Source organism: Calypte anna, chromosome 1 (genome assembly GCF_003957555.1).
Source record: "Calypte anna isolate BGI_N300 chromosome 1, bCalAnn1_v1.p, whole genome shotgun sequence".
Lineage (NCBI taxonomy): Eukaryota > Metazoa > Chordata > Aves > Apodiformes > Trochilidae > Calypte > Calypte anna.
The window spans coordinates 79,324,377-79,348,709 of NC_044244.1; the positions used below are offsets into that span (position 1 = coordinate 79,324,377).

The 24,333-nt window shown below is 45.6% G+C and overlaps 2 protein-coding genes across 7 annotated transcripts in view; one reads left to right on the forward strand and one right to left on the reverse strand.

The window, feature by feature from the left end:
* Nucleotides 1-37: 37 nt before the first annotated feature.
* Nucleotides 38-20,725, reverse strand: TMEM39A (transmembrane protein 39A). 4 transcript variants are annotated; one of them, XM_030457396.1, is made up of 10 exons: nt 20,336-20,407; nt 10,954-11,047; nt 7,733-7,938; nt 6,327-6,549; nt 4,897-4,980; nt 3,430-3,572; nt 2,622-2,964; nt 1,614-1,801; nt 999-1,119; nt 38-463 (listed from the first exon to the last, which is right to left on the reverse strand). In XM_030457396.1, the coding sequence occupies exons 2-10, from the start codon at nt 11,002-11,004 to the stop codon at nt 230-232; spliced, it is 1,593 nt and encodes a 530-aa protein (XP_030313256.1). In that variant the 5' UTR covers nt 11,005-11,047; nt 20,336-20,407; the 3' UTR covers nt 38-229. The 4 variants fall into 4 exon arrangements, with proteins under 4 accessions (XP_030313256.1, XP_030313263.1, XP_030313271.1 ...); XM_030457403.1 differs by lacking the exon at nt 10,954-11,047 and having other exon boundaries at nt 20,336-20,725; XM_030457411.1 differs by lacking the exons at nt 10,954-11,047; nt 20,336-20,407 and adding an exon at nt 19,473-19,495.
* Nucleotides 20,387-24,333, forward strand: part of B4GALT4 (beta-1,4-galactosyltransferase 4) — a 34,461-nt gene continuing 30,514 nt past the window's right edge. The window contains exons 1-2 of one of the 3 annotated variants that reach the window (XM_030457427.1): nt 20,387-20,469; nt 20,993-21,267. The gene's annotated coding sequence lies outside the window, so the exon portion shown is untranslated. The remainder of the gene's footprint in view (nt 20,470-20,992; nt 21,268-24,333) is intronic. The other 2 variants (XM_030457440.1, XM_030457446.1) reach the window with 2 other exon arrangements.

The window sequence follows — 24,333 nt, forward strand, 5'->3', positions numbered from 1 at the left end:
TTTTTTTATATATATATATAAAATAACACCTTGTTTATAAAGCGACATTTAATTGCCACTGGTTCCCTTCCCGCCCCACAAAAACAATAGTATACAAAATATAAAATATTTTAAATATTTATAAACGCCGCAAGAAAAAAATAGAACTGTACGAAAATATTTTTTTTTTCTGAGGTTCCCTCTCTGCCCTGTAGGGAGAGACAGAAAAAGGGGTACACGTTTGGCCGCCCTAGTGTGCCTTGAGTCCATAGTTGTTAAGTGGGTAGGAGTATGCCCTGCCTAATACTATCCGGTCCCGGAGGAGCTTAAATAAGACATAATAATTGCAGAAAAGGATGAGGGCCATGGAGAGGGTATGGTTCCACTTCTCTGAGCGCAGCAGTGAGTAGAGCTGGTAGCAGACCACACTGCCTTCGATGACAATCAGTAGGTTGAGCAGCCGTAATGGACGGTGAAAGAGGAACTGCAGAGAAAAAAAAAAGAAAAAAAAAAGAATTAAAAAGTACAGATTTCTATAAACAGCTGCAGTGTTGAAGCAGGGAGGGGTCTGTAAATATGGCTGGCAGGCACCACTGAGCTAGTGACCGGAAGAAAGGGTCAGAAGAAATGTTAGTGCTCCAACCAGAACTAGCTACTGCTTAGGGAAAGCAGCGTAAGAAAGAAGGCACTCAGGAGTTTCATTTTGCTTGAGAATGGGAGGAAGGGTCAAATAACCATATGTTTCCATTTCCCTGGAAGATGTTAACTAGAGCCCTTTCAAGAATATGCCACTGGCTGCTCAGAGAGCTGCGTTACCATGATGAGGAAGCACCAAGAAGTCAGCTGTAGCTTCCATCTTGCCTCGACATTGCAGCAATACTGCAATGGGAAAGCCCTCTTCTGCAAACGGGTGTTTTGTTCAACCTCTGTTCTGCACAATTCTGCTCAGCTGCAGCTAGGTTTGAGCCTCTCTTCCCTCCCACAGTCATAACACATCAAACAAGAGAAGAGATACTTGCATAAAAGCGGGCATGGGACACATCTGAAGGCACTGCTACGTTGTAAGGCCCAACTGCTTTATACAGGCATCGGCTACGTCGCACCAGAACTCCTTGTGGCCATATTGTGTTTTCTGACCAGCTGTGGGGAAAGAATGCCAGACTGTTAACAGCTTTGCTTCCAGATCTCTCAACACAAGTTCACAGGAATGGACTGCATCTTGAAAAATACCCAAGCCTCTGCCACAAGGACATGTCCTAGCTCCCACTGGAAAAACATAGAGAGGCAAGACCACCAGATGGACTCTTGAGCTTTGTGAACAAATCAGTGCCAGCTCAAGAACCTAGCCCACTGCATTGGAGCGGATGACCCCCTGCACCTGCACAAGCTGCTTTCCCAGTAGCCAAGAAGAATCAGCATTTACTTCTGGGAAGGAACCAGCAGTGACTGGAGGAGTTCAAACTGCTCTTGAGAACAGATGAATCTATTTCTAGGGAACACAAAGGCCAGCATGGTTGGATGGGGAATGGAAAAGTGTCCTCAGCAGATAAGCACTGCTGATGCTTGCTTATCTACTATAATGTCCTCTCAGCCCCTTGCTAGGCATACCACCCTCTCCCCATCCCCACACTCACATGTGCTGTGGAGCATTGCTGTAAGAACCATGTTCTAGTTTCTGCCACTTGCCAAGATGGGCAGCTGATCTGTGGAGCAGGTCACAGTACTTGGGAGGCAGCAGCTGAGTGGTGAGCATGACAAAGGCATTGATCCACACCATGATGAGGTGCTCACAGGACCAGCGCATGTCGTAGTACTGGGTGCTCTGCAAAGAGACCAGAAAAGAGCTTGGCACCAGTCACAAAACAGAGGAAGGAGTGACAAGGGACATACTGCGAGTGCATCCAGCAGACCCAGACCACACGTTACAGGCATGCGCTTTCAGACCAGTGATTTCAGAGGGTTACAGCTTAGGAAACACTCAAGACTCCCTTCTCCTTGACCTGAAGGAGAGAGGGTGGGGGGGGATGGATGCTGCAGCTGGTACATCTCTTCCTCCAGCATCAGATAACAAGAGGGTTTGCTTGCAACAGAACTGCCCCTGGAGCACCAATTTCACCAAGACTGCTGTATGGATTGTGGAGCCCTGCCCATTTCACTACTACAACTGGAGCTCACTCAAGTTAGAAAAATGACAGATTAAAAAACACAAGCCCCACATTGATGAGAGGTTCTTGGATTTAGCTTGCCAAGCATCCTAGTTGGCTCTGTTATCTAACAGGCTGATCACCAAAGCCTCTGATCAAAGCACTCGAAAGCCGGGATGTTGGATCTAAGACAGGTAATAACTGTTTCCTTTTTCTAGGAAGAACACAGCTATCCATCTGCTTAGGACAGGGGCAGGAGAAGGGGAGTTAGTCAGTGGTGTGATGGGACTAAAGGTGCATCACATTTATGGCAATACCTATCCACCAACCAGGAGCAGTACTAGTGCACTCCGGATGCAGCCATGCTCCGCTATCCGGGCTGCCGAAGGGGAGACAGAGAAAAGGGGAATTAACCAGGAGTTTGTCCTGGCAGCAATTCACACAACATTCAGAAGGAGACAGCGGGCAGGGGCAGGAAGAGAGCCAGACAAGAGCTACCTTCACAAAACACAGTGGCAGGAATGCCACGTAGTAGGCACTGAAGAGAGAGTTGAAGAGAACTTCCTTGATCCTGCGGTTGAAGTCTGCTTTTAGGCACTCCACCTCATTGCGGATGAGATCTGGGGAAAGGGGGCAGCTGTGGGTGGGGATAGACGTAGGATTATTGAACTGTTCTCTCAGTGATTCCCACAGAAGCGAGAAGAAATCTTTGACCAGGCTGCTGACAGCTGAAGCCCCATCATCCACCATCTGTTCCTGTACCGAGTACCCACAGTCTGTAGGGAGAGGCTGTGTTCTGCTGTCCTGGTGGAAGCAGCACAGAGGAACGTAGACACCAAACCTGCAGGAAAAGAAAGAAATAAAGGGATAAAATGATAACCACCCCAACATGAAGCAAGGGGCACCTTCTCAACAGATGTTGGCCCTTAGTAAAAGGGCCACCACATAGGAATGCTCACTTGAGAAGCTAGTGCTGAGCTCCTCCCCCCTAAAAGGCCAGAGGCTGCAACTTCAACAGCTGTACAGAGAAGCTTCTTTAAATCCCATTTGTGGGACCAGTGACCCCAATGGCTCAGCCTGCAGTCAAAGTAGAGACCCCTCATGCAAATAGCATACTGAGGCACCTTGCTTCATCAGTGCCACCTCCTCATCATCCTCTGGCCACTCCTACTTCCCGTTTAATCATAAAATGAAGAGATGAATTACAGCCACCAGCCAGATTACAGCTTCGTTTCCCATGGTGGCTCATCCAACCCCAAGTACCTGTGATCGCCCAACCCTGAAGGTACAAAGTGGTGTCACTCACGGGTAGCCCAGGAAGAGGAAGTTAAGAACAGAATGGCTGCGGAAGAGGTTGACCAAGGTCCAGCAGAGCACCCATCCACACAGGGTGAGCAGCACCAGGCGCACCATGTAGTGAACCACTGATGTCGCACCCACTTGTGAGGCCTGCAAATGGAGAAGAGAATTTCAGCAGCCTTGTCACACCAGTGCTAGAACATGAGCACAGGGGTGCCTGTGGAGGAGGACCAAGGAGAGGGGTGCCCTCAGTCAGGAGACTGACTCTCTTAGGAAGGTGTATACCTTTTATTTTATTCATTATTGATAGAATCGAAAGAAAATGGTTTTGCTCATCCCTTATTGCTATGATAATAGTAGTCCAGGACAGCCTGAAACACATTCCCTCTTGCTCTTTTCCTTTAGAAGGATCAGATCTCAGCATTCATTTTACTTAAGAACTGAAATGTCACCATTCTTAGGAGAGGGAAGCTAAGATGGCTTGGCAACCTCAAACCTAGATTTCCATCACTCGGCTCTTACAGATGTACAGGCTGCAGTCTAGGAAGGAGGCACCACCCTCAGAAGGACAGAAAGCAATCTAGTTCCAACCTCCAGAAGGGAGAAGCAACTGAACTATGAGGATTGTTAGGAGTAAAAGCCAGTAGATGTGCAAGATGTGCAAGAACTTGGAAGCAAGGAAGGAAGGAAAGTTTCAATGCAGCAATTTGAGTCTATGGGAAGTTCTATGGAGGATGTGAAGAAAAATGAAAATGGAAGGCATTGGAGATGAAAAAAGAACTTTAGAGATCCCATCTTCTCCATTCACCTATTCAACTGAATGTAACTTGTTCCTTTATTTTTTAAACGTATTGGTTAGTTGCTTATCCTGGAAGTATAGTAACTGTTTCAGTGGACAGAACTTCCATTTTCCTCAAAATGACCTTTCTCAAATACGTATTTGGCCTGGTTCTGCTCTCACAAACACAGAGAGGATCTCAGATCCCCAGGTGATAGGACCAGAGACTTGCTGAGGAGTTCCAGGACTGGAAAAGCAGTTTTCCTAGCTCTTCCTATTTAACTTCAGGGTACTGAGACATTCTCCTCCTCACCTTTCCCCTCTAATCTCTTTATTCTTCCAATCTTGGCTAGCCTTCCTATTTGCCTTTCTGCTAACTTGCAGTTCTCTCAGCCACTTCTCTAGCATGAGATTGTGAGGTACAGTATTATGCCTGCAGGGATAAAGAAGTGAGTGGGGCCACTTCAGCTTCTAGCTGCAGAGGCAATAGAATAGAGCTACCCAATACTACAGGACATGAGTGGGCTCAAAGAGAAAACTCCATGGCAGAAGGACATCCCTAAAATCTTAGTCCTTCACATCCAGACTTGTTCTAGAGGAAGAAACCCTATCCAATTGCAGAACTTTCTCGGGCCATGGATGGCCATGCTCTGCAATCAGTACTACAGGCAGGAGAGGGAACAGTGGGAATGTTACCTCAGAGATGAGGGCCCACACCAGCCTCCGTGCCAGCATCACTGTGATGAACGCCGCCAGGTGGTAGTCAATGAGGTGAAAATTCTGAAGGAGGAAAAAAAAAAAGGTCTTCACCAGGGGAATGGACTCTGAAGCCACCCAGCTGGGGTGGGACAAGAAACCTGGCTGCTCAGGACCTCATGTAAGCATTCCCCAAATCTCCCAATGAGGGAATGTCTCCAAAAGCCACATCTTACCCACAAAGAGGTACCTTCCTATAGAGAGATTCCCACTGATGCCAAAACAAATGCAACCTTCGGGCAGATAGTTGCAGAGTCAAAGGGATATCTAGGACCAGAGTCCTACTATGGAGAGCAGTGTGCAGGTTCTCCTGGGAAAAGCTGCTGAGCAACCACAACAAGGGCAGCAAAAATGTTCCTGAGTGAGCACACCAGCTCACTTTAGCTCTTGGTGTCGGGAGTGGCCTGTAGTGACCAGTGCTGCGTGATAATCAATTTTATCTGAGAAACATCATCTTCACGTGCCATAGATCTGTTTTACAAGTTTAATGTTGGTGCTGGCTGTGTCAAATTAGATACAGCTCTTGGACTCCTTCTGAATTTTCAGTGAAGCCAAACATGTTCTGGCTAGAACAGTTAGCAGTCTCTGAATACTGCTCTGTGGGACTTCAAGGACATTTTGAGTAAAAAGGAATGTTTGACTTCTTATGGGAACAAACAAATGACCATTAAATCCTTCCAGGCAGGTAGCCTAAAATACAATCCTTTATCTTCAAAGGAAGCTGTGTCCTGCATCATATAGCTGAACTTGAAACTGGTAACTGGAACACCAGCACCACCTGTCGGTATAACTAACTGAGGAACTACCTTATCCTTCCAAAGCAGCAAGGACAAAACAAACCGAAGGACCACTTCAGCAGCTAGTTTCATTCAGATCAGTTTGCTGACTCAGATACAACTCCCTGCCAGGTTGTGCAGCTTATTGGGCCAGGAAGAAAATTGAAACTGTGAGGTTTACATAAGCTGAAGATCTGACCCCCTCCCCAACTCCTCTACTACTGACCTGCTGCAAGATCCTAATGAAAACTTGCATCATCTCCCCTCTCTTAAGTTCTTTTTTTTTCCACTGGGAATGGGCAACCCCAGACTGAGAGCAGACTCCTGGAGTCTCAATTCCACTTTAAACCCTAGGGGCCACCTAGGCCATGCAACAAATTTCCACTGAAGGAGTAACTGTGAGCCTTCTCTCACCATCCATGTCTTTCCTCCCCTGTAAAATGGGGGATGACATGGCTCTGGCTGATGGAGGTGCATGTGAACTCCCCTTCACTCCCTTCATGTCAGATGCTTGGTGATTCCTGAACTGCAGAAGCATGAAAAGAAGCTGTGTAATGAAAAAGCAAAAGCGATGACATTTGCTGGGGAACTCACCAATGAGGTGCAGGAAGCAGGGTGATTGTATGGGTACCACCAGACAGTCTTGTAGATATTGATGTACTGAATGAAGAGTGCTACCAGTAGGTAGATGAAGAACAGGAATTCAAAGAGAAGGCTCCCATCCAATGGCAGTTCAGGTATCCGGCAGTGACGTACAGGCTCTGGAGTAATCAGCGCTGTGATTGGAGGCGCAGAGAGGCTGATGGCACTACCATTCCTGAAGCAGATACATACCACTCATTTGGTAAACATTCTACATAATCTCTGCTATTTTCCAGGACCAGGAGGAGTGCTTGGGGTTGGAACTGGGAATTGCTAGAGAAGAGATGGCAGCAGTCTTGCATTCATGTTTCTGGTGCAAGACTAGTGGTGGGTTTCATCGTCTTCTTAGCTCAGACGAAACTCTTATCCAGCATTTCCACTAAGCAACAGATAGTCTGCCAGAGGTGCTGGGACATGCCCAGCGATATTTCAGTAAATTATCAGATGGAAGAACAGAGGGTACAGTGAGAGGAAGCAACTCCAAACAAAAATCATTGAGTCACTCTGCCAAAATCACTCTGCCCAGACTGAGTGCTTAATGTTGGCTCCTTCCATCCATCACTAGGACGTTACAGTAGCATCCAGCCTCCTTCTCCAGTATTGAAAAGTGCTCATCTTTCTGCTCCCAGTTCCTCTCTTGAAAAGAGAGGTAACTAAAAATGGAACCAAGCAGTTCAGCCACTTCCTAGAGGCTGATGTCTCAAGTGTTATCATACTTAAGTCTTAGCCTCAGAGCAGGCTAAGACAACTGAAAGTTCCAACAGACTAAACAGAGAGGAAGTTCAGTCATGAACTGAATTAGTTTCATCTGTAGCCAGCAGGACTAAAACAGAATACAGGCATCCTCCTGCCCTGCCCTGCCTTTTCATCATGTAGTAGAGAGACTCACAGCTGAGCTCCGACATGTCATACTAATTCCCTGTGGTACTGCAGGAGAGAGAGACAGAGAGAGACAAGGACTCAGTCTGCTAGGACTCGCTGCTCTGGCATCTGCAGCAAGTAGAAACAAACTGAGCACTGAGAAATTTCCACTCCTGGCTGTTGTGACCACTGTGAAACCTGGCTGAGGCCACTTCTACGGTCTTCCTCGTGGGGCTGATTTTAATGCATGAAGAGGGGAGCCATAGAGGGAAACATGTGCCATAGCAGAGCTAGGAAGAGAAGCTGGAAGAAATGTCACCCAGGGTGTGTTCCCTCTTGTATGAGCCATCTCCTATTGCCACAGTAGCTGGCTCAAGGTTTCCATCTCCCAGTTCCTCTAACCACGGAGCCGTGCTCCTGCGCAGAGTTCCCAGGGGATCAAGGCTCCTAGCTTTTAGCAACATCCTGACCACAAGTGTCTCAACAACCCCACCTACCTTTGTCCTCTCCTGTTTCTCAAACTGGTACCGTTTCCGCAGCTCCCGCCAACCAGTGTCTGGAGAGAAGGCAAAGCTGAACGGCTTAGCTGCTGCCGGCTGGGTCCCCTCCTTCCACCGGGCATGACCAGGAACCAATCCACTTCCAGTGCCTCCAGCAGGCTGTGCCCTGAGACCCAGACAATGATCCTGAAGCCTTCCCAGGTCTGCAAAGGAGGCAGAAACATCAGTTAGGCTGCAAACTGCTGGTCGCCTACTTCACACCCCAGCCAAACAAGTTCATGCACAAGGAAACCACTCACACCCTCAGAGCCCTGTGAGACACCCATCACCACCCTGAAACACTGCCATTTCAGTGGCACCAGATTAGTGCCTGCCTGCATACACAGGATGGACACCACTGACACTTTCAAAGAGTGTCTTTAAAAAAAGAGGCTGCTTAAATTAGCCATCAGCAACTGCAAGCACTTCCTGTTGCCTGGAAAGGGCCTCCAAGCATCTCCAGTGCTGGAGACTGCACTGTGCCTGGAAAGAGCTCTCTCCCTGTTCTGGTGCTACTCAAGCTCTGCAGGTCTTTTCAACCACCCAACTACCCCTGACCAGGTCTGATGCTGGACCCCTCTGCCAGAGCTCAGGACAGCCTTAACTGGTCTACATGAAGCCAACTGCATGGTTCAGCTCCCTTCTATGCCAAGAAAGCATTACTGACAGAATAGTAGGACATCCATTTTAAAGTGGTTCTAGCTAGCAGAGCACTGCAGCATAACACACACCTAATGTGTGTCCTTCAGATGCGCAGAATAAAAACTTAAAAAGTAAGCCTGTAATATTTGGGTTTTATTTCACTGGTCTCCTGCAAGACACTACAAGGATTTCCGCAGTGAGGTAAGTTTCTGATGGCTAGCAAGCATATCAGAGTGAGGGGTTGAATTGGACTGAGAATCTGGAAGTCATTCCGAGCATGCATGCTGTACAAAACTGAGACAACAAGCAAGCATCTTGCTATAAGGAATCTGAAGACAAGTCATCTGCCCATTTGGCAAAACACTATAGCCAGAACCAATCCATGGTCCAAAAAAGCACTCCTATCTTCTGGAAAACTCTGGATCTAGCTTCAAAGTTTACAGATGGAAACTACCATCTATTTATAATTCAGTTATCACCTCCTTTAAAATCCTGAGAAATCACAGCTGGCAGAAATGCCAGGAAGTTTGCTCTATGAGTCACACACTGTCACCACGAACACAGCATGCAGGAGAATTATTCTAAAAAACTTCCTCAAAGAATCATCTTTCATTTTAAAATTTCATGTGCTTCAACTGAGCTACAATAACCTTTCTCAAAATTTCAGCAAGACCCAAATAAGATGTAAAGAGTTGTGGAAGTATATGAAAGGATGAAAAAGGAGGGCAAACAGAATAATCTGGGTTTGGAGGAAAATCATGTGTTTTGGCAGACTTCAAAACCCTCACTTCAATACCAGTGACCTACTGACAACACCATAGAGAACTGAAGCCTTCCTTAACTTTCTAGTCAAGACTAAAGCTTTAAGAGAACCTTCTCTAGGATGTTATGGAGTTTTGTTTGGGAACATTTGTATTTCAGGAAGTAAATATAACAAGAAAATTGTCAAGCAAGAACATGGACAAGAACTTGGACATGAAGAGCACGGACAGCAGCATACAATGCAGAGTTCATTTAGGGCATCCAGATACTTTACATAGGCAACTAAGGTGAACAAAAAAACAAAACAAAAAATATAAAAAGCTCTAAAAGGAGCAATTTTGAAAGCCTTTTAAAGCCATACTAGAATTGTGGAACTGTTTCCATAGGGACTGTGGAAGCTCAAACAATTGGTTTGATTCAACTTACAGGTTCTTTATGATAATGGATGCAATACATTGGTGAGCTAATTAGTGGTATTTCTAGTGGAAGGTATTTTATGCCACATTCATTAATTCATGTAAATAATTTAACAGCTCTCATTAGCATTATCCCATTAGTATGCTTCACATCCTTGCCAATATAGACACTTGGACACTAAGTAATGACACTTCCATCCTCTGGTTTTGCAAACCAGTAAAATGCAGGTTTCTACCAGTAAAAAGAATGCTTGTGGAAGTGAGCCCTCCTTCATGTCAGTGCACTATTATTTTAAATGCACTTTAATAATCTCTTTCACACAGTGATCCATTAACATATAGACTGGGCAGTTTCCCAAGCAAAGTTTTAAGTAACTTGACTTCACTGGAGAGTCTGATCAAATTAGGTGGGTGTTTGTTAGAACAATATGTGCCTAATAACCATTCCTTTTTTGTTTGTATAACTAGCCACATAAAACTGAAGCTACCCAGATAAAGTTAAACAAAGCAATGAGATTACAGATCAGTTGGACTCTTAAGTCTGCTTTTCTTGGCCTTGAAGCAATCAACAGCTCTCCTTTTTAAGGAGAGAAACATAGGAAAAAGCCTTTCTATTATTTTCAATTAATAAACAAAAGGCATGATTCTACTGTGAAAAATATGCTATAAAGAAAAAAAAATGTCCATGACCCTTTACTCTGGCAGATAAGATTACTCTGTGCAACCAAGTCATATTAAGAATTATTAAAAAACCTGCAGAGCAAGCTGGGCGTCTACCATGCTCCCTTCCCTGTATGCAGAACCACCACCCCACATAGTTACACATCAGTGATCTTATTTTAGATAGTCACAGGAACAAGAAGTGAGCAATGCAAGATAAAAGCTTTTCCTGACTCTTGAGTCGATTGATGTGACTCCACATACTTTTCCCCAGTTCACCTATAATGTCCCTCCATCCTGCCCAGAACAGAAACTACCAAGCTTCTAAGATTTTGTCTCTCAGGCAGATGTGGGCATCACAAAAACACAAAAGAAAGATGTGAGCAGCTACAGAACAGTGGACAGTGGTCCTGTCTCTGCCCAAGGAACAGCTGTGTGGACAGATCTAGGGTCCAAGAGAGGGACCACACTTTCTTCAGGACAGGGACAGCTGTGACATGGTTATAAGAAGATCCAAGAATGTAAGCCATCAGCCCCTCTGATTGGAATCTATGCATTTAGGACTACAGAGAGCACTCAGGCATTCTGTTTCTCTGCACCAACGCCCAGCTATCCTGATGAGACAGGATCAAGGCAGGCAAAAACCACAGCTGTGAGCAAGGTCTGACTGATGAAAAGCCAGGCAGATGAACTACCCACCAGTTCAGAGGTGAAGCAGCATGCAGCCCTCTGCTGTTCCCCAGGGACCATCACTCAGAATCATATTCCTGCATCAGCAGCTGCCCGAACAGCTCTTAGAAGAGACAAAACAGGAGAGAGTCAGTGACTCATGAGAATGAAAATCTGCCTGGTCCCCCATCTCTTTGCTGGAAATGATACAATGCCCAGCCAGTTATTTTGATGGCGTTAACATTTTTTAATTGGAAGAAACTCTGAGCCTCCAATGCTCTCAGAAGCTTGCTGCACCAAGGTATGAGAACTCTCAGAGCTTGGAAAACATCAGAGAGACTCTCCTTGGCTCCACAAGTCCTACAACCTGATACTCTCAAGAGAAGAATAGGAAGTGTGGCCACCATCACTTGCTGCAACATGGCTTGAGGAGACCACAGGTCTCTTGTTGCAACTCTCCATCTTGACCAAAGCAGCCTTCTTCCTGCAAAGTTAAGCACATATCTTGAGGTGAAGCAACACATTGCCACTGTGTCATTAGTGAGAAAGTTCTGCCTGCCTCCTCCTCAGCAACACAGAAATGACCAATGCTGTCTGGATTGCTAGCAAGACTGCCATTTGGTGTGCCTATGCTTTACTGCAATGGAAACAATCCTGCCACCTGCACCAGCACTCTCTTGCAAGGACATGGAGTGAGCCACCCCTGTGACAAGGCTGAAGAGCACTGACACAAAGCACAGGGAACTACCAGCTCTGACAAAACATCAGCCCCTCCGGGTGCTATTGGTAATACTATGAACCAGAGCTAGAATCAAGGACAGGACAAAAGAACAAAGGAACTGGGAATGGCACAGCAAAAGTACAAGCAGCAGTGCCAGAAGAAGCCATTTGGTCCCACAGCAGCACTACTCATCTCTGGAGCATTCCTGTATCCAGGTACCTGGCATTCCTCTCCCCAGTGCAGCAGCTCCCAGTCCCTCTGCAGTCCAGAGCACTGGCTTCTGCACCATCCTCCTTCAAAAAAGAACACATATCCTGGAGTTGGACTATGTGAATGTGTGAGCTCCCAGACCACAGAACCTTGCTGGTTCACCTGGGCCTAAGTGTAAGGCTCTGTCCCCAAGGGTGCCACTCACAGAATCACAGAATCACAGAATCCTAGGGGTTGGAAGGGACCTCGAAAGATCATCTAGTCCAACCCCCCCTGCCAGAGCAGGGCCACCTAGAGTACATCACATAGGAACATGTCCAGGCGGGTTTTGAATGTCTCCAGTGAAGGAGACTCCACGACCCCCCTGGGCAGCCTGTTCCAGGGCTCTGTCACCCTTACAGTAAAAAAATTTTTTCGAATATTCAACTTGAACCTCCTATGCTCCAATTTACACCCATTACCCCTTGTCCTATCACTGGTCACTACTGAGAAGAGCCTAACTCCATCTCCCTGACACTCACCCCTTACATATTTGAAAACATTGATGAGGTCACCCCTCAGTCTCCTTTTCTCCAAACTAAAGAGACCCAGCTCCCTCAGCCTTTCAACATCACATCCAGCACCTGTACAACTTCTGAGGATGCTGATGGCAAATGCCCATAAGCAACCCCACAGGTGACAACTCACAGCATTCCAGGCAGTGGCTTATTAACAAAACCTTGCTTGCAAGGCTGTAAAAATTGTTACTAGCCTCTGGCTAAACCATTTATGGAGGGACATAAGGAAATCAGGATAGTATTCTCTAAGCTCAGAGATTAAACATATACCATAACCAAATAGATCTTTCTCCTCTTCCTTCCTCCTGCCCCCATCAGTCCCTGAAATTGAAACAAGAAATGTAAAATGATCTCTTAGTTACTTATGTCCTCACTTCAAGTCATTATAGCTGATCAACCTAATCTCAAACTTGCATTTGTCCAGCAAGCCTCACGTCTTTTCAAGTTACCAGGAAATCCACATTGTAGTCAAGTGTTCTTTAGAACAACTGTGAGCCTTATGGCTTATTTTTACTTCCTTTTAGTGCGAACCTTTTATTTATTTATTTAAATAAGAACATTTTGACAACTGGAAAAACTGAGACACAAAGCTGGTAACTGATTCACCCAACACAATGCTAGAAAATTGAGAACAGAGCTTGGGAACAGCGATAGCTGCACCCGTGCCTCAGTCATGAGGCCACCTTGTCGTGGCCTCCCTCACCCTCACGTTTGCCATGCCGAAAGCTGAGAAGCTGCAAAACTCCTGCTGAAGCTTTAATTTGGTTTGGGAATTAAAAAAAAAAGCATTTGGCTGCTGAGAAGGAGGAAATGACCTACAGGTTATCAGATGGAAAGCTAAATATTTGGCTTGCACAGAGCTCCCCTAGCACTAAGTCAACACAACCTTTCAACTCAGGCTGGCTCCAAAGGCACACACCCATCACCTGGCCCTGGGGTGGGAGGCAAAAGTGGCTAAGGGGGAAGTCTCCCAAGTCTGCACATTTTCCACGTCCTCACACTGTGTGGAGGGATGAATTAAGAAGGAGATTTGGCATGGAGAGAGACAGAAACCCCCCTGAAGTGCAGCCCAGGGTCAGGTAAGGAAGATGAGAACGGAGTGGTGAATCACACCATCAGGTGATACACCAGGAAGGCTAATTTTTGTTCCATGGATAAGAACCAAGAACCTCCTCTGTCATAACAAAACCAACCCAGCAAGACCAAGTCAGTGTAAGCTTTTTTGATACTGCACAACTCCAGCCAAAGGAGCTCCAATTATCAGTCCTTTACACATGTCAAAACCAAAGGGTGAAAGTAGCAAGCAAAAGGCAAGATTTCACAAACAGCATATATACTGTATGACTCACTTCAGGCATTTTTGGCCAGAAAGGCTAGAGCTAGGCAGTCAGGTAAGTGGGGAAAATAAAAGTTCCAGGTAAATGCAAAGTGAAAGCAGTGCTTCCCATTTTTAGCTACTATAGTACTTCAAATACCCATTAGCAAAAATTGGATCAGGAAATGAAGGTTCTTCAGAAAGTCTGAGTTAAAGTGCAGTAACCTCACTTTGCAGACATGCTCTTTCAGGATGCGAGAAAGATTTAAATTCTTAATACTCCAGATGAAGAAAATTATCCAAAAGATTGAGAAAGCAGGGTTTTTTTTAATGAAGGATATCCAACCCAAATCCTATGCATTCCTTAGAAATCCTCTCAAAGACCTTACTTCAGAGGGTGTGAGGAAGAGATTTCCAGACGTATGAAAAAGATATGGTCCCTTCAGAATACAGATGAATTCAAGTCTTTGTGGATTGGAGGAAAGAAGCTACACACGCTAAGCACTCTTAATGAACCTCAAGCGAGTACAAGAGCAAAGCTGCAATTCCTGGAGTAATAAAATAATACCTCATAAGCATATAATTACCGTGTGCAACTAACTGCTCCAGAATGTCAAAGCAAACAGCTTACTAAGACTTTAATGAATTACTATAATAATTCCATTAATGAAGACAAGTGAAATTATGTTCCAGAAAATGTGAGAGGAAAAAAAAACAAACCACAAAACAAGATCCAGCTACAAATGGCCAATAACGCACTTCTCAGGAAGGTGACAGTATCGCACAGTTAGCAGGACATGAACATCTTGCTTGGCTTCTTCTGGTGTATGCAGCAACACTCACAGCCAAATACTCCATCAGGGAATAAAGAAAGCATTGGCTTGTTCTTGTCTGAGAGCAAGACAGAATTGCTAAGCTGAGAGGTTTTTTGCAGCAGAAGGAAACACAGGCCTGACCAGTTGGGTCATTGTCTATTTTGGTCCTACAGTTCCCATGCTCCTAAATCACATGGGGGAAGGGATAGCAAGTCCAGCTTCATCCAGATCAAAAGGACTACAGAGCTAATGGGAATTACTGAGCTAGGCATACAGTTCTCAAGAGACAACCTGCACAGCCATCTGAAAGCTCAAGAGTTTCAGCTTCAGCTCCAAAACAAGATTTGGATATATAACAACAAATAAACTTTAAGTTCTTGCTCCATGTGCCAGTTAGAGACAGAGAAAAAAAATCACTTTAGAAAGGGACACTGGGAAGTAATGCTAAATCACTAGGACAACTTATTAGTAGACACAACACAGGCAAAGCTATAAAAGACAGCTGGTAACACAGTTTATCAACACATCCCCCTACGTGTCTTACACCAAAGCACTTTGGTAAACACTGCATGCAGGTATGGTGCTGCTAGAACACTGCCAGGACACTGAGATACCACGCTCTGTTACACAGTGTACAGCAGCTAGGGAAGGAAGGGAAATTTAGCTATGGCCACTGAGATTTTCGTTTCAAACTTAAATCAGGGAAAGCACACAACAAAACAGACCATGACTGGAGGTGGAGAGGGGAAAAAAAAAATATGCTCTTGCCTTAAAAACCTATCTTACACTTTTTAGCCAAGCAACTCAACAAAATATGTATTCTCCTCAAAAACCTGAGTACATACATATGGTCTAGTGGCCTGAGTACAGGACTGCAAGCCAGGGACTCTGCTTTAGATCTCTTCAGATGACTTCCAGGAAAGCCGTCTTACTGATTTAGACTTCAATTTCCTTATCCCAAACAGAATAAACTCTTCAGCAAGTACTTCTCCTCCCAGGGGTCTCTGTACGTAGGAGTGAATATTATTTACATTATTATTTTAGTGCTTTAGACAAGCTTTTTTAAAAAACAAACAGAAGCAGTTTTCCTGCTGTTTTTGCTCCTCTGCCAATCCCTATGTTTCATTTAATGGAGATCAGCCATGATGACAAACCACGGGGAGTCACTAGGAGTTTTCTGTTTTGTCCTCAGATAGCTAAAAATAAGGCAGGCATCTGCCATCTGTAGCACTGAATTTAAAGACAGAGTAAAACACAAGGAAGAAACACCCCCTTAAGCCTTACCTCAAGTCATTGCAACAGGATTCATATTGAAAAGTATCAGTGCCACAACAATTTGCAATCTGTGACACAGTGGAAAAGACAAATTATTGCAGAGAATTTAAAATAAACTGCAATTTGCATAAATCATAAAAGTGCATTAAAATATTAAACACACATGAGAATACATCAATTGTCCTCTACTTGCCTGTCAGCAGCTATACCAGATCCCCCCAAAACAGTATAAAGGTCTTCAATTCAACTTGCATTACCCTGGTAGCCAGCGCTCAGAACTTTTATGACCATTTACAAAGCAATTGATGCAGCAGATCAGGAGAATGCAATAGGATTCACTAAAGCCTGCCATACTTAATTATACCAAGACTAATGTAGCTGTCTGAATCACCATACACACTCCCTTTTAAGCATGCTGAGCCACAGGCATCTGCTGATAATTTCGCTGTAAACCCAGCATTTCAAACTCCAAGCACACATGGATGCCACTCCATCTTAGCTGGCACAGCTTTTCTGGCCAACTTGCATAATACTTCCCACCAGAAGTCTCGTTTTCCGCTTGCAACACGCTCAGCCCGAAAAGTCAAAGAAAGGTTGGAAATTACTCTCCAATGACTACTCCCCATGAAGAATGGCAGGAAATCTTTCTGGCAAGTTTGTGGTGGCTCATGAACTATTTGCCCAACTCACACAGCTACTAGAGATCTACCCCTGATTTTAAAAATCCACCTGTGAGAAGCTGTACCACTTCTCTAATTATGGTAGTTAGAACTAAATGGACTAGAGGCTCCAGCAGCATAAGAGACCTGCTGTGGTTAGGTGAGCATAAAAGAGAAGTAACTTCATAACACTATCCATTACTGTGAACAGCCAAACTTGGCAGCCACGGAGCAAATTAAGGAGATAGTAGAGGGAACAAATCACTGCAAGAAGAGGAAGGTTGTCCTGGTTTGAGAAGACCAGGATAGAAAAAAACCTGCTTGGGACATGACTGATGTGGCAGCTATAGTAGAGACCAGCTGAGCCTACAGGAGGAGATGTTGGGTCAAGTGACCCAAATGGAGCAATCACACTATTCCTTCCCATGGTGCGGAGTATAAAATGGCTCCCAAGAGACACCTCTGGTGGCTTCTCTGGCTGAGGTGCTACCTGGGTCTGCCACTGATCCTCATTTCCTCACCAGAGAACATCATTCCCCAAGACAGGTCACCTTCTGCCTTCCCAAGTAGCACCACCTTGGCTGCTCCAAGACTTCTGCTGTCTCTGGGACCCCGGACTTGGGCACCCCCATCTGCTGCCCAGTCCAGTGTGGGACTGTTCTGGTCGTGAAGTAATTACCTACTGAGGAGGGCAAGCTCCATGCTTACACATTTGTATCTACATTTGTAATTCACTATTACTACCTCGTTAAACCTACACATTTTTTCCTTTCAAACTTAAAGTCTCTCTCTCTTATTCCCTCCTTCATCACCTGGGAGGGTAGTGGGGAATAACAGAGAGCATTTGTCACTGTCCCGTCATTGTCTAAAACCATGAAAAAGGCCAATTGCCTTGTGTCTTCCTCACAGTTTCTAGTGCATAAGCTATCACTGCAGTACTGTCAGCAAACAGTATCAGTTCTCCAACTGAATGGCAGTACAAGGAGAACAAAATTTGGGCCTCAAAAAGGAACATCCGTATAACAGAATATCATACCGCACAATTAAGTATGACAGACCAAGTAATACCACAGTGTAAAGACCCAAAGCATTTAAGTAGATTCTGCAAGCCTAATTCAACCCCTCTCCATACTTCTCTGTTGATAAACATGCTAGGACATAAAATTTCACAACAGACAAAATAACAAGTGTCTGTAAATCACTAATATTTTTAAGGCCAAATGTTCTAATAGTAAAAAAATTCTGCTAAATCATTCATTGAGTTTCACCTGTGTGAAAAAACACATACATGTTTGTAGTGATAAAATATCTCTTCTTTAAATACAGAGTATGAATCTAACCCCTCTCGCTCAAGAGTTTCACATCCACTAAAACTGAAGCACATGCTTGTAGCTGCCAGTAGAAAACTTTTTTACAAGATCTCATGATACTGAGGCACAGGGAAATAAGCACTAAGACTGAGGAACAGGACAATCTCAGAATCAGTACTATCTTGCTTTGCACCATATCCATATCTAGGAGCTGTAACTCTACAGTCCTACTGAATGGCCTGACTGGCTTCTGAACTCAATACTCATGGAAACTGGAAGCCACCTTAACAAATATTTCTAAGGCTCTTGCTGTATTCTTAAACATCCAGAGTTGATGCCTGCAGAAGAAAAAAAAATAGTTAGTTTTATAATACCCAGGCTTGAGTTGCCCTAGTCACTTTGCAATACAGACACTTTCAGAGAAAGATCTGTGTTCAGTACTGCTTAATGTAAAAACCAGGAGACAGGTTTTTCCTCTCAAATAACTACATAGATCATTAAAACCTTTCTCTAAAATTTCAGACCAAAAAGCCACGTCTGAAGAAAGCACAGACAAAAAAGCAATTATTTCAAGTAAGACGTAATAGTATAACTATATTGGTGATGTCACATCAGGACAAATATTGCTAATACAGGCAAGTTATTATGACAAGAACAGCCATGTTTCCTTAGCTACCATACGATGCCATTGGTGTCTGTAAAAAGAACAACTCAGCAAGGTGCTAATCTGGACATTGCAAGAAGTTTTTAAAATAATTTCCTCCATGAACAACAGAAACAGTCTGCAAAAGTAGGAAGCAAAATGCTTCATCCCTATTTTACAGTCAGAAAGACTGTAAAAAATAAAAGTAAAAGATAAAAATAAAAGGCCTGTCTTTTCTAAATTATCAACAATTTCAAATGCTTCAGGTAAGGCAATATAAGCATCTCTCAGTAAGAGTGTATATACCCATACCTTCTGAAAATCTGGTCTCAAACTCTTTCAAGTGACTAGGCCATCAAGAGAGACAGGCAGGAAAGAATTGCATAGGAAGTACACAGATGACCTATGGTCTTGAGATTAGGACTGCACATTGTGCTGGACACAGTTAATTGTGTCAGTGATGTTACCTGAGCTCCTCTGTCCTTAGAGATAAATCAGACTGGGGCAGCACTCCCACCCTACATGCTGGCTTGCACTGCAAAACTTGAGTGAAAGAAACTCAGCAGAAGAAACAAGGATTAACTGCATCGACACCTGAAGAACTTCCAGTCTGATACAGAACAAGAACAGGTAAAGTTTCATCACAGATCTCACAGAGGTTAGCATTGCCTGGCTCCAGTCCACTTTGGCTCCAGTGGACCCAGGGTTTACCAACAGAGGATCATCCTATCACAACACCAAGTGCCTCAGCTAAAGGAGCTGGAGCTCCAGAGGAGTGGCTGTAAGGAGAAATGAGTGTCAGAAACAGAGTCACTCCAACAACAGGAGTGCCAGGAGGTAAGCAAAGGAGCAGACTGCAGGTTAAAGGACTGAGCAGCATCCTATGAAACTAGGGCTGAGCCATTCCAGCCCCACCCCTGTACTACTGTATCCCTTTCCCAGAAAATCGCTTTGGATCACAGCAACATAACAGACCTGAGGTGGATGTCTCATGTCCAAAAACTTTTCACCTCACCACTTGGTAACACAGATATCTTCACTTACACTCGTAAGATCCAGCAATGTGGGGGTCCAAGTACTTACAATGAAAAATCATGCACAAGAGTGCTCATAAATTGTGAAAAAAGCTTCCTCCGCCTCGACCACACATTCACAGGTTAAAATGATGATGGAGCAGTGAAGGAGCTGCCTCGTAATAAGGAAAACCAGTGGCTGAACAGCTATCCTACATAAAGGAGGATGATCGAGCCACTGTTTTCTTAGCAGTACAAAAAAACAACCAAACAAAAAAACGCAAACCAGCCAAAGAGATGTGTGCTCACGTTCATTCTGGAAACAGCACCTCATGGCTGGTTAGACTGACATAGCCTTACACAGCATTGCCTCAGCTCTTCATCATCCACTGGACGGTCCCTCCCCCCGCCTCCTACCTTCTTTGTAGGACTGCTTGGGGAGGGAAGGCGTCTTAAAAGCCCAAAGCAAACCTACCCGTGACCCCGGACCTCGCCTTTAACCCCCAACCCTCCTATCACGCAGCACCCGCCCCTCCGCAACATGCCCGGACCTCTCGCTTTAACCCGGACACGACAAGAATCGTCTGAAACGAGCGGGCCGGGACCGAGTGCCGTAACTTACCAGCAGGACGACACAAAGTCAGCAGAACCTCCCCCAGCTACACACACACACACACACACACGCGTTTCACACACACGCGTTTCACACACACGCGTTTCGGGCAGGAGGTCCCGCACCACGGGGCAGCTCCGAGGGGGCTCCGGCGGGAGGCGGCTCGGCCGCCCGACCCGGCGCCGCCACCACTTCAGGGTCCCGTCCCGCCGCCCCGCTTCGGTGTCTCGGTCTCTCCCCGATCGGCGCTGCCCCGCGGGAGCGGCGGGGCCGGTACTCACTCATGCAAGCGCGGGCGGCGGCGCGGCTCGGACATCGGCCGGCAGCGGGGTCCACTTTCGGGCGGTAGCGGCCCGGCGGCGAGTCCCGATCCCCGCAGCCCCCCTGACCGCCGGCGGGGGACGAGGCTGAAACGGTGGGTGCTTGACGGAGCGCCCCTCCTCCCGCCGGGCAGACCCACCTCGCCGCTGCCCGCCGGCGCTCCGCGGCGGAGCGGGAGTAGGGGCAGGGGCGGGCAGCCGCGGCCGCCCTGCGAGGAAGGGAAGGGAGAGGAAGACCGAAGGAGGCGGGCGGACCCGGTCTCGGCGCCCCGGCGCGGCCCTGCACACCGCCGGCTACCCGCGCCGCCGCAGCTGCCCGGGAGACGTGGCAGTGAAGGCTGATGCTCTCATCACAGGGCGACAGGCGGCGGCGGCAGCAACAGCCACTGCGGCGGCCGTGGCCGTGGCCGGCCCAGGGAGGGAAGGCGCCGCGGAGGCGGGGCGGCCGCACCGCGCCGCCATCTTGGTGGTGGCAGGAGCGGGTAGGACGCCGGGTGGAGTGTTAGAGGCGGTGAGGGCTGTGGCCTGGCCGCCAGTTTTCTTTTTTGTGTGTGTGTTTTGTATTGTTTTTGGTTTGGTTTGGTTTTGTTTTGGTTTTGTTTTGTTTTTGTTTTTAAGGGCCGTCCAACACCAGCGTGGTGGCTCGACCCAGGCGGGAGCCTTGGGCAGAGATGCGCCCTCTCCTCGTTTGCTCCTTGCTTCACCAAGTGCGTTTTTGTTGCTCTGGAATCACAAGTCATAGTAAAAACTCCAACCTTCATTACAGCTAGAAAATCTACTTATTCCGTGACTGAACACGTGAAAAGTCCTGCTGCCGTTTCCACCCTCAGCTGATGTGCCAGATGGAGAAGACCTGGGCCACCCGAGTCTATGTCAGAAGGCTCCTCCTGCAGGTACCCGGCGCACCGAAAGGGCCGGTGAGAAGGGACCAGCGGGGAAGTGACACGGGGTAGCAGTAGCTGCGACAACCACCAAGAGGCAGCAAACAACCAAAAGCTGACGAAGCCAACCCAAGGTTTTCTCAGCGGTTTTCAGTAGGTGACTCCTGGGACAGCTTCTGAATGCTGGCCCAAAGCTGGGAAGCTGTACTGGTGAAAAGTCGCATCTTTGAATTATTGAAGCTTTCACAGACACAAGAAAGGTCTCCCAGGGAGCGAGGGAAAATGCTGGAGGAAGGAAATATCTTGCATGTGAGCATTAGACAATTCTGCATGGGGACACACTGCTTAAAAGTTTTACCATGAGAACCCTGGTAACTCAGGCAGGTAAACCTAGGACAAATAACATAGTTCTAGCCTGACCAACTCTCCCTTCTATTCAACTTTTAAAGCAATGGTCTGGGAGGATCTCTGATAAAGTCTCATTGGCTTATCAGAGTGATTTGGCTTCTTTCTAATACAGAATTCTCTCTCCTTGTTCCCTGCCAGCAAATTAGGGTCTGTCCTTCAGATCTTCACTTTCCTCACAACAACCTCAGAAGCATCTTCTTGTAGGCACATCTTTATAGACATATAAGATATGTAGACATATCTTGTAGACATAATCTTTATGTCTACAAACTGGACCACAGCTACCACACTATGAACCGACAACATGCCCTTGCACCTCAGCTTTACTCATCCTTTTGCCTGTAGCCACAGAAATGACCATTGACATCCCAGATGTACCAGCAGACTTGTGTCTGCAGGGCATTTTGACTCAGAAAATTAACTTTGTGTTATTTGTAAAAGTTTGGCTAGTAATCTGACAACAACTCTGGATGTTTTAAAATTTATACACCTTCCACCCCAGCGTACTACTTATTAATAGTTATGCATACAGTTAAATGGTATGAGGACTTGGTGCCTTGTTTTTCCCTTTCTCATTATCACATGGAAACAATAGGAGTTCAGGACAATTGCAGAGCAACAATTTTTTCCCATCTATTTTTGATAACACTATTTCAGAAATACCTTGCATTCATCTGCCCGGGGGACCTTGTGGCCAATCCATGGCACATTTTACTTTTACCATTGAATTAATCAGAGAACTGTGAAAATATTTGGGTCCTTGCTCTCATGAAAGTCCACACTGAGCCAAGGAAAGCAGAACTGAGAATCAAGGAGCAGCTCAGGCAGAATGTGGAAGTTGAGACCATCCTTGTTACCTTTTCTGAAATGCCCTTGGTATTTCAACTGATCTTTTCATAGAACTTCATAATGGGAAACACTGCATTACATCAGCAAGAAGCCCAGAAAAGTACAGAGGACCACATTAAAAAAGAATTTGCCTCTTATTATATGTATAACTGCTATGGGGACTTTGGTAATGCACTCACACTGAGTCACTATACTACCACTTTCCCCACTGGCCAGTGCACCAGCAGACACTAGTGGTATAAATACTTTTACACTCTCAGCCACTAGCACACTTGTCTTTGCCTGCTTTTATCTCTGTTCCTGTTCTCTTCTAAGTTTCATTTCCCTTCTGGTATTTCAAGTTAATGCCCCTTCCATCTGCTTCTCACTTCTGCCATACTTTGTGTCTGTTTTCTGCTGTTCCTTAGAATACCTAAACTTATTTTCTTTGTCATTCACTTCATCCCATTTCAAATCCCTTTCCAGTTTTAGTGGTTTAACTCCTTCCTTTTCTCACTTCTGCCATACTTTGTGTCTGTTTCCTGCTGTTCCTTAGAATACCTAAACCTGTTTTCTTTGTCATTCACTTCATCCCATTTCAAATCCCTTTCCAGTCTTAGTGTTTTAATTCCTTCCTTCTTCTTCTTATCAAAAAACCCTCTATCCTTTTATTCCAGGGCTATTGCCCCACAATCTTTGGGAGAGAAACAGGTGTGACCCTGAACACTCCTGTAAATTTACCCTGTGATACAGCTGTCACTTAACTCAGTGAATCAAGGCTTTCTGTTGACAAAGCAAAGACATAATTTCTTCCTCATGTACACAAATCCAGGTTGGGTCCCACTAACAGCTTGGCTGTTGCAACATGAATTTCAGCATGAACCAATTGCTCAAACATCCACCAGTTTCTGGGATGACTTTTGATTCCCACTCCAAATTCCTGGCTCTGTCACCACACTGTTTTCAGCACCTGACCCGTGTTACAGTGAGCTCTGCGTTGCTCATTTGCACAACTGTGACAGTAAATCATCCCTGCCAGGGGATGTTTCCATGGAAGCTATTTTGTGCTGCTGAACATTTACTTAGGCGATTAGGATTACTTAACTAGGATTGGACCCCAGGGTTCAATGTTAGGCTATAGTTGAATAAAACACAGTAAAAACAGGGGCAAAAAGCCTCTGGATTTAACACAGCTGTATTAACATTCACAGGTTAGTGGCACGGGGATCAAGAGTCACTCATGTCTAAACACTCAAGGCAGACCTTCCCCTTGTGCCCACACAAACGTTGGATTTTGTGTGCAAAAACACTGCCTGGGATGTCAAATCTCTCTTTCAAGGGTTCCTCTGTAGTGCATCTGTTTGCAAGAGAGGGCCATTGCTGTTGTTCCCCTTTCAAGGCCAAGTTGCATAAGGCAAATGGCTTTCATCCAAAAGATATATCAGGTAAAAGGCCTGTGTTTAAACTGTGAGACTGAAGAACAGAGATAAAAAGAAAAGCTGCTTTCACACTTGCTGCAGGAAAGAGTCTCTGCCCGATGTTAACTTGGTATCTGCATGAGAGAAAATGGACCCTTTGTGCATCTACTACAAGCCATGTTACAGAACAATTTTATTTTAGATCACTGGGGTCTATATGAATTGGAAACTCACCTGCAGGGCTTTAAAATCTACTCCTGCTAAACAAATAGCAACACTAGCAGAAACAGACCCAAATGACCTTGGTCCTGACTCTGTATGCTAAAAGATTCCACTGTTTCTATGATGCTGTATTGAGATAAAGGACATCCAGGATAGTGTCATCAGTAATGTTTTAGCAGTACTAAGAACCTGGTGGTATGGG

What these genes read in the sequence shown, in the direction of transcription:
- TMEM39A (XM_030457396.1), bottom strand. Translation starts at nt 11,004, where the DNA reads ATGGTCCCTGGGGAACAGCAGAGGGCTGCATGCTGCTTCACCTCTGAA. An exon ending in AGAAACAGGAGAGGACAAAG is followed by an intron (nt 6,550 to 7,732) that starts GTAGGTGGGGTT and finishes TATCTGCTTCAG; the next exon opens with GAATGGTAGTGCCATCAGCC. An exon ending in AGCAATGCTCCACAGCACAT is followed by an intron (nt 1,120 to 1,613) that starts GTGAGTGTGGGG and finishes CTTTCCCCACAG; the next exon opens with CTGGTCAGAAAACACAATAT.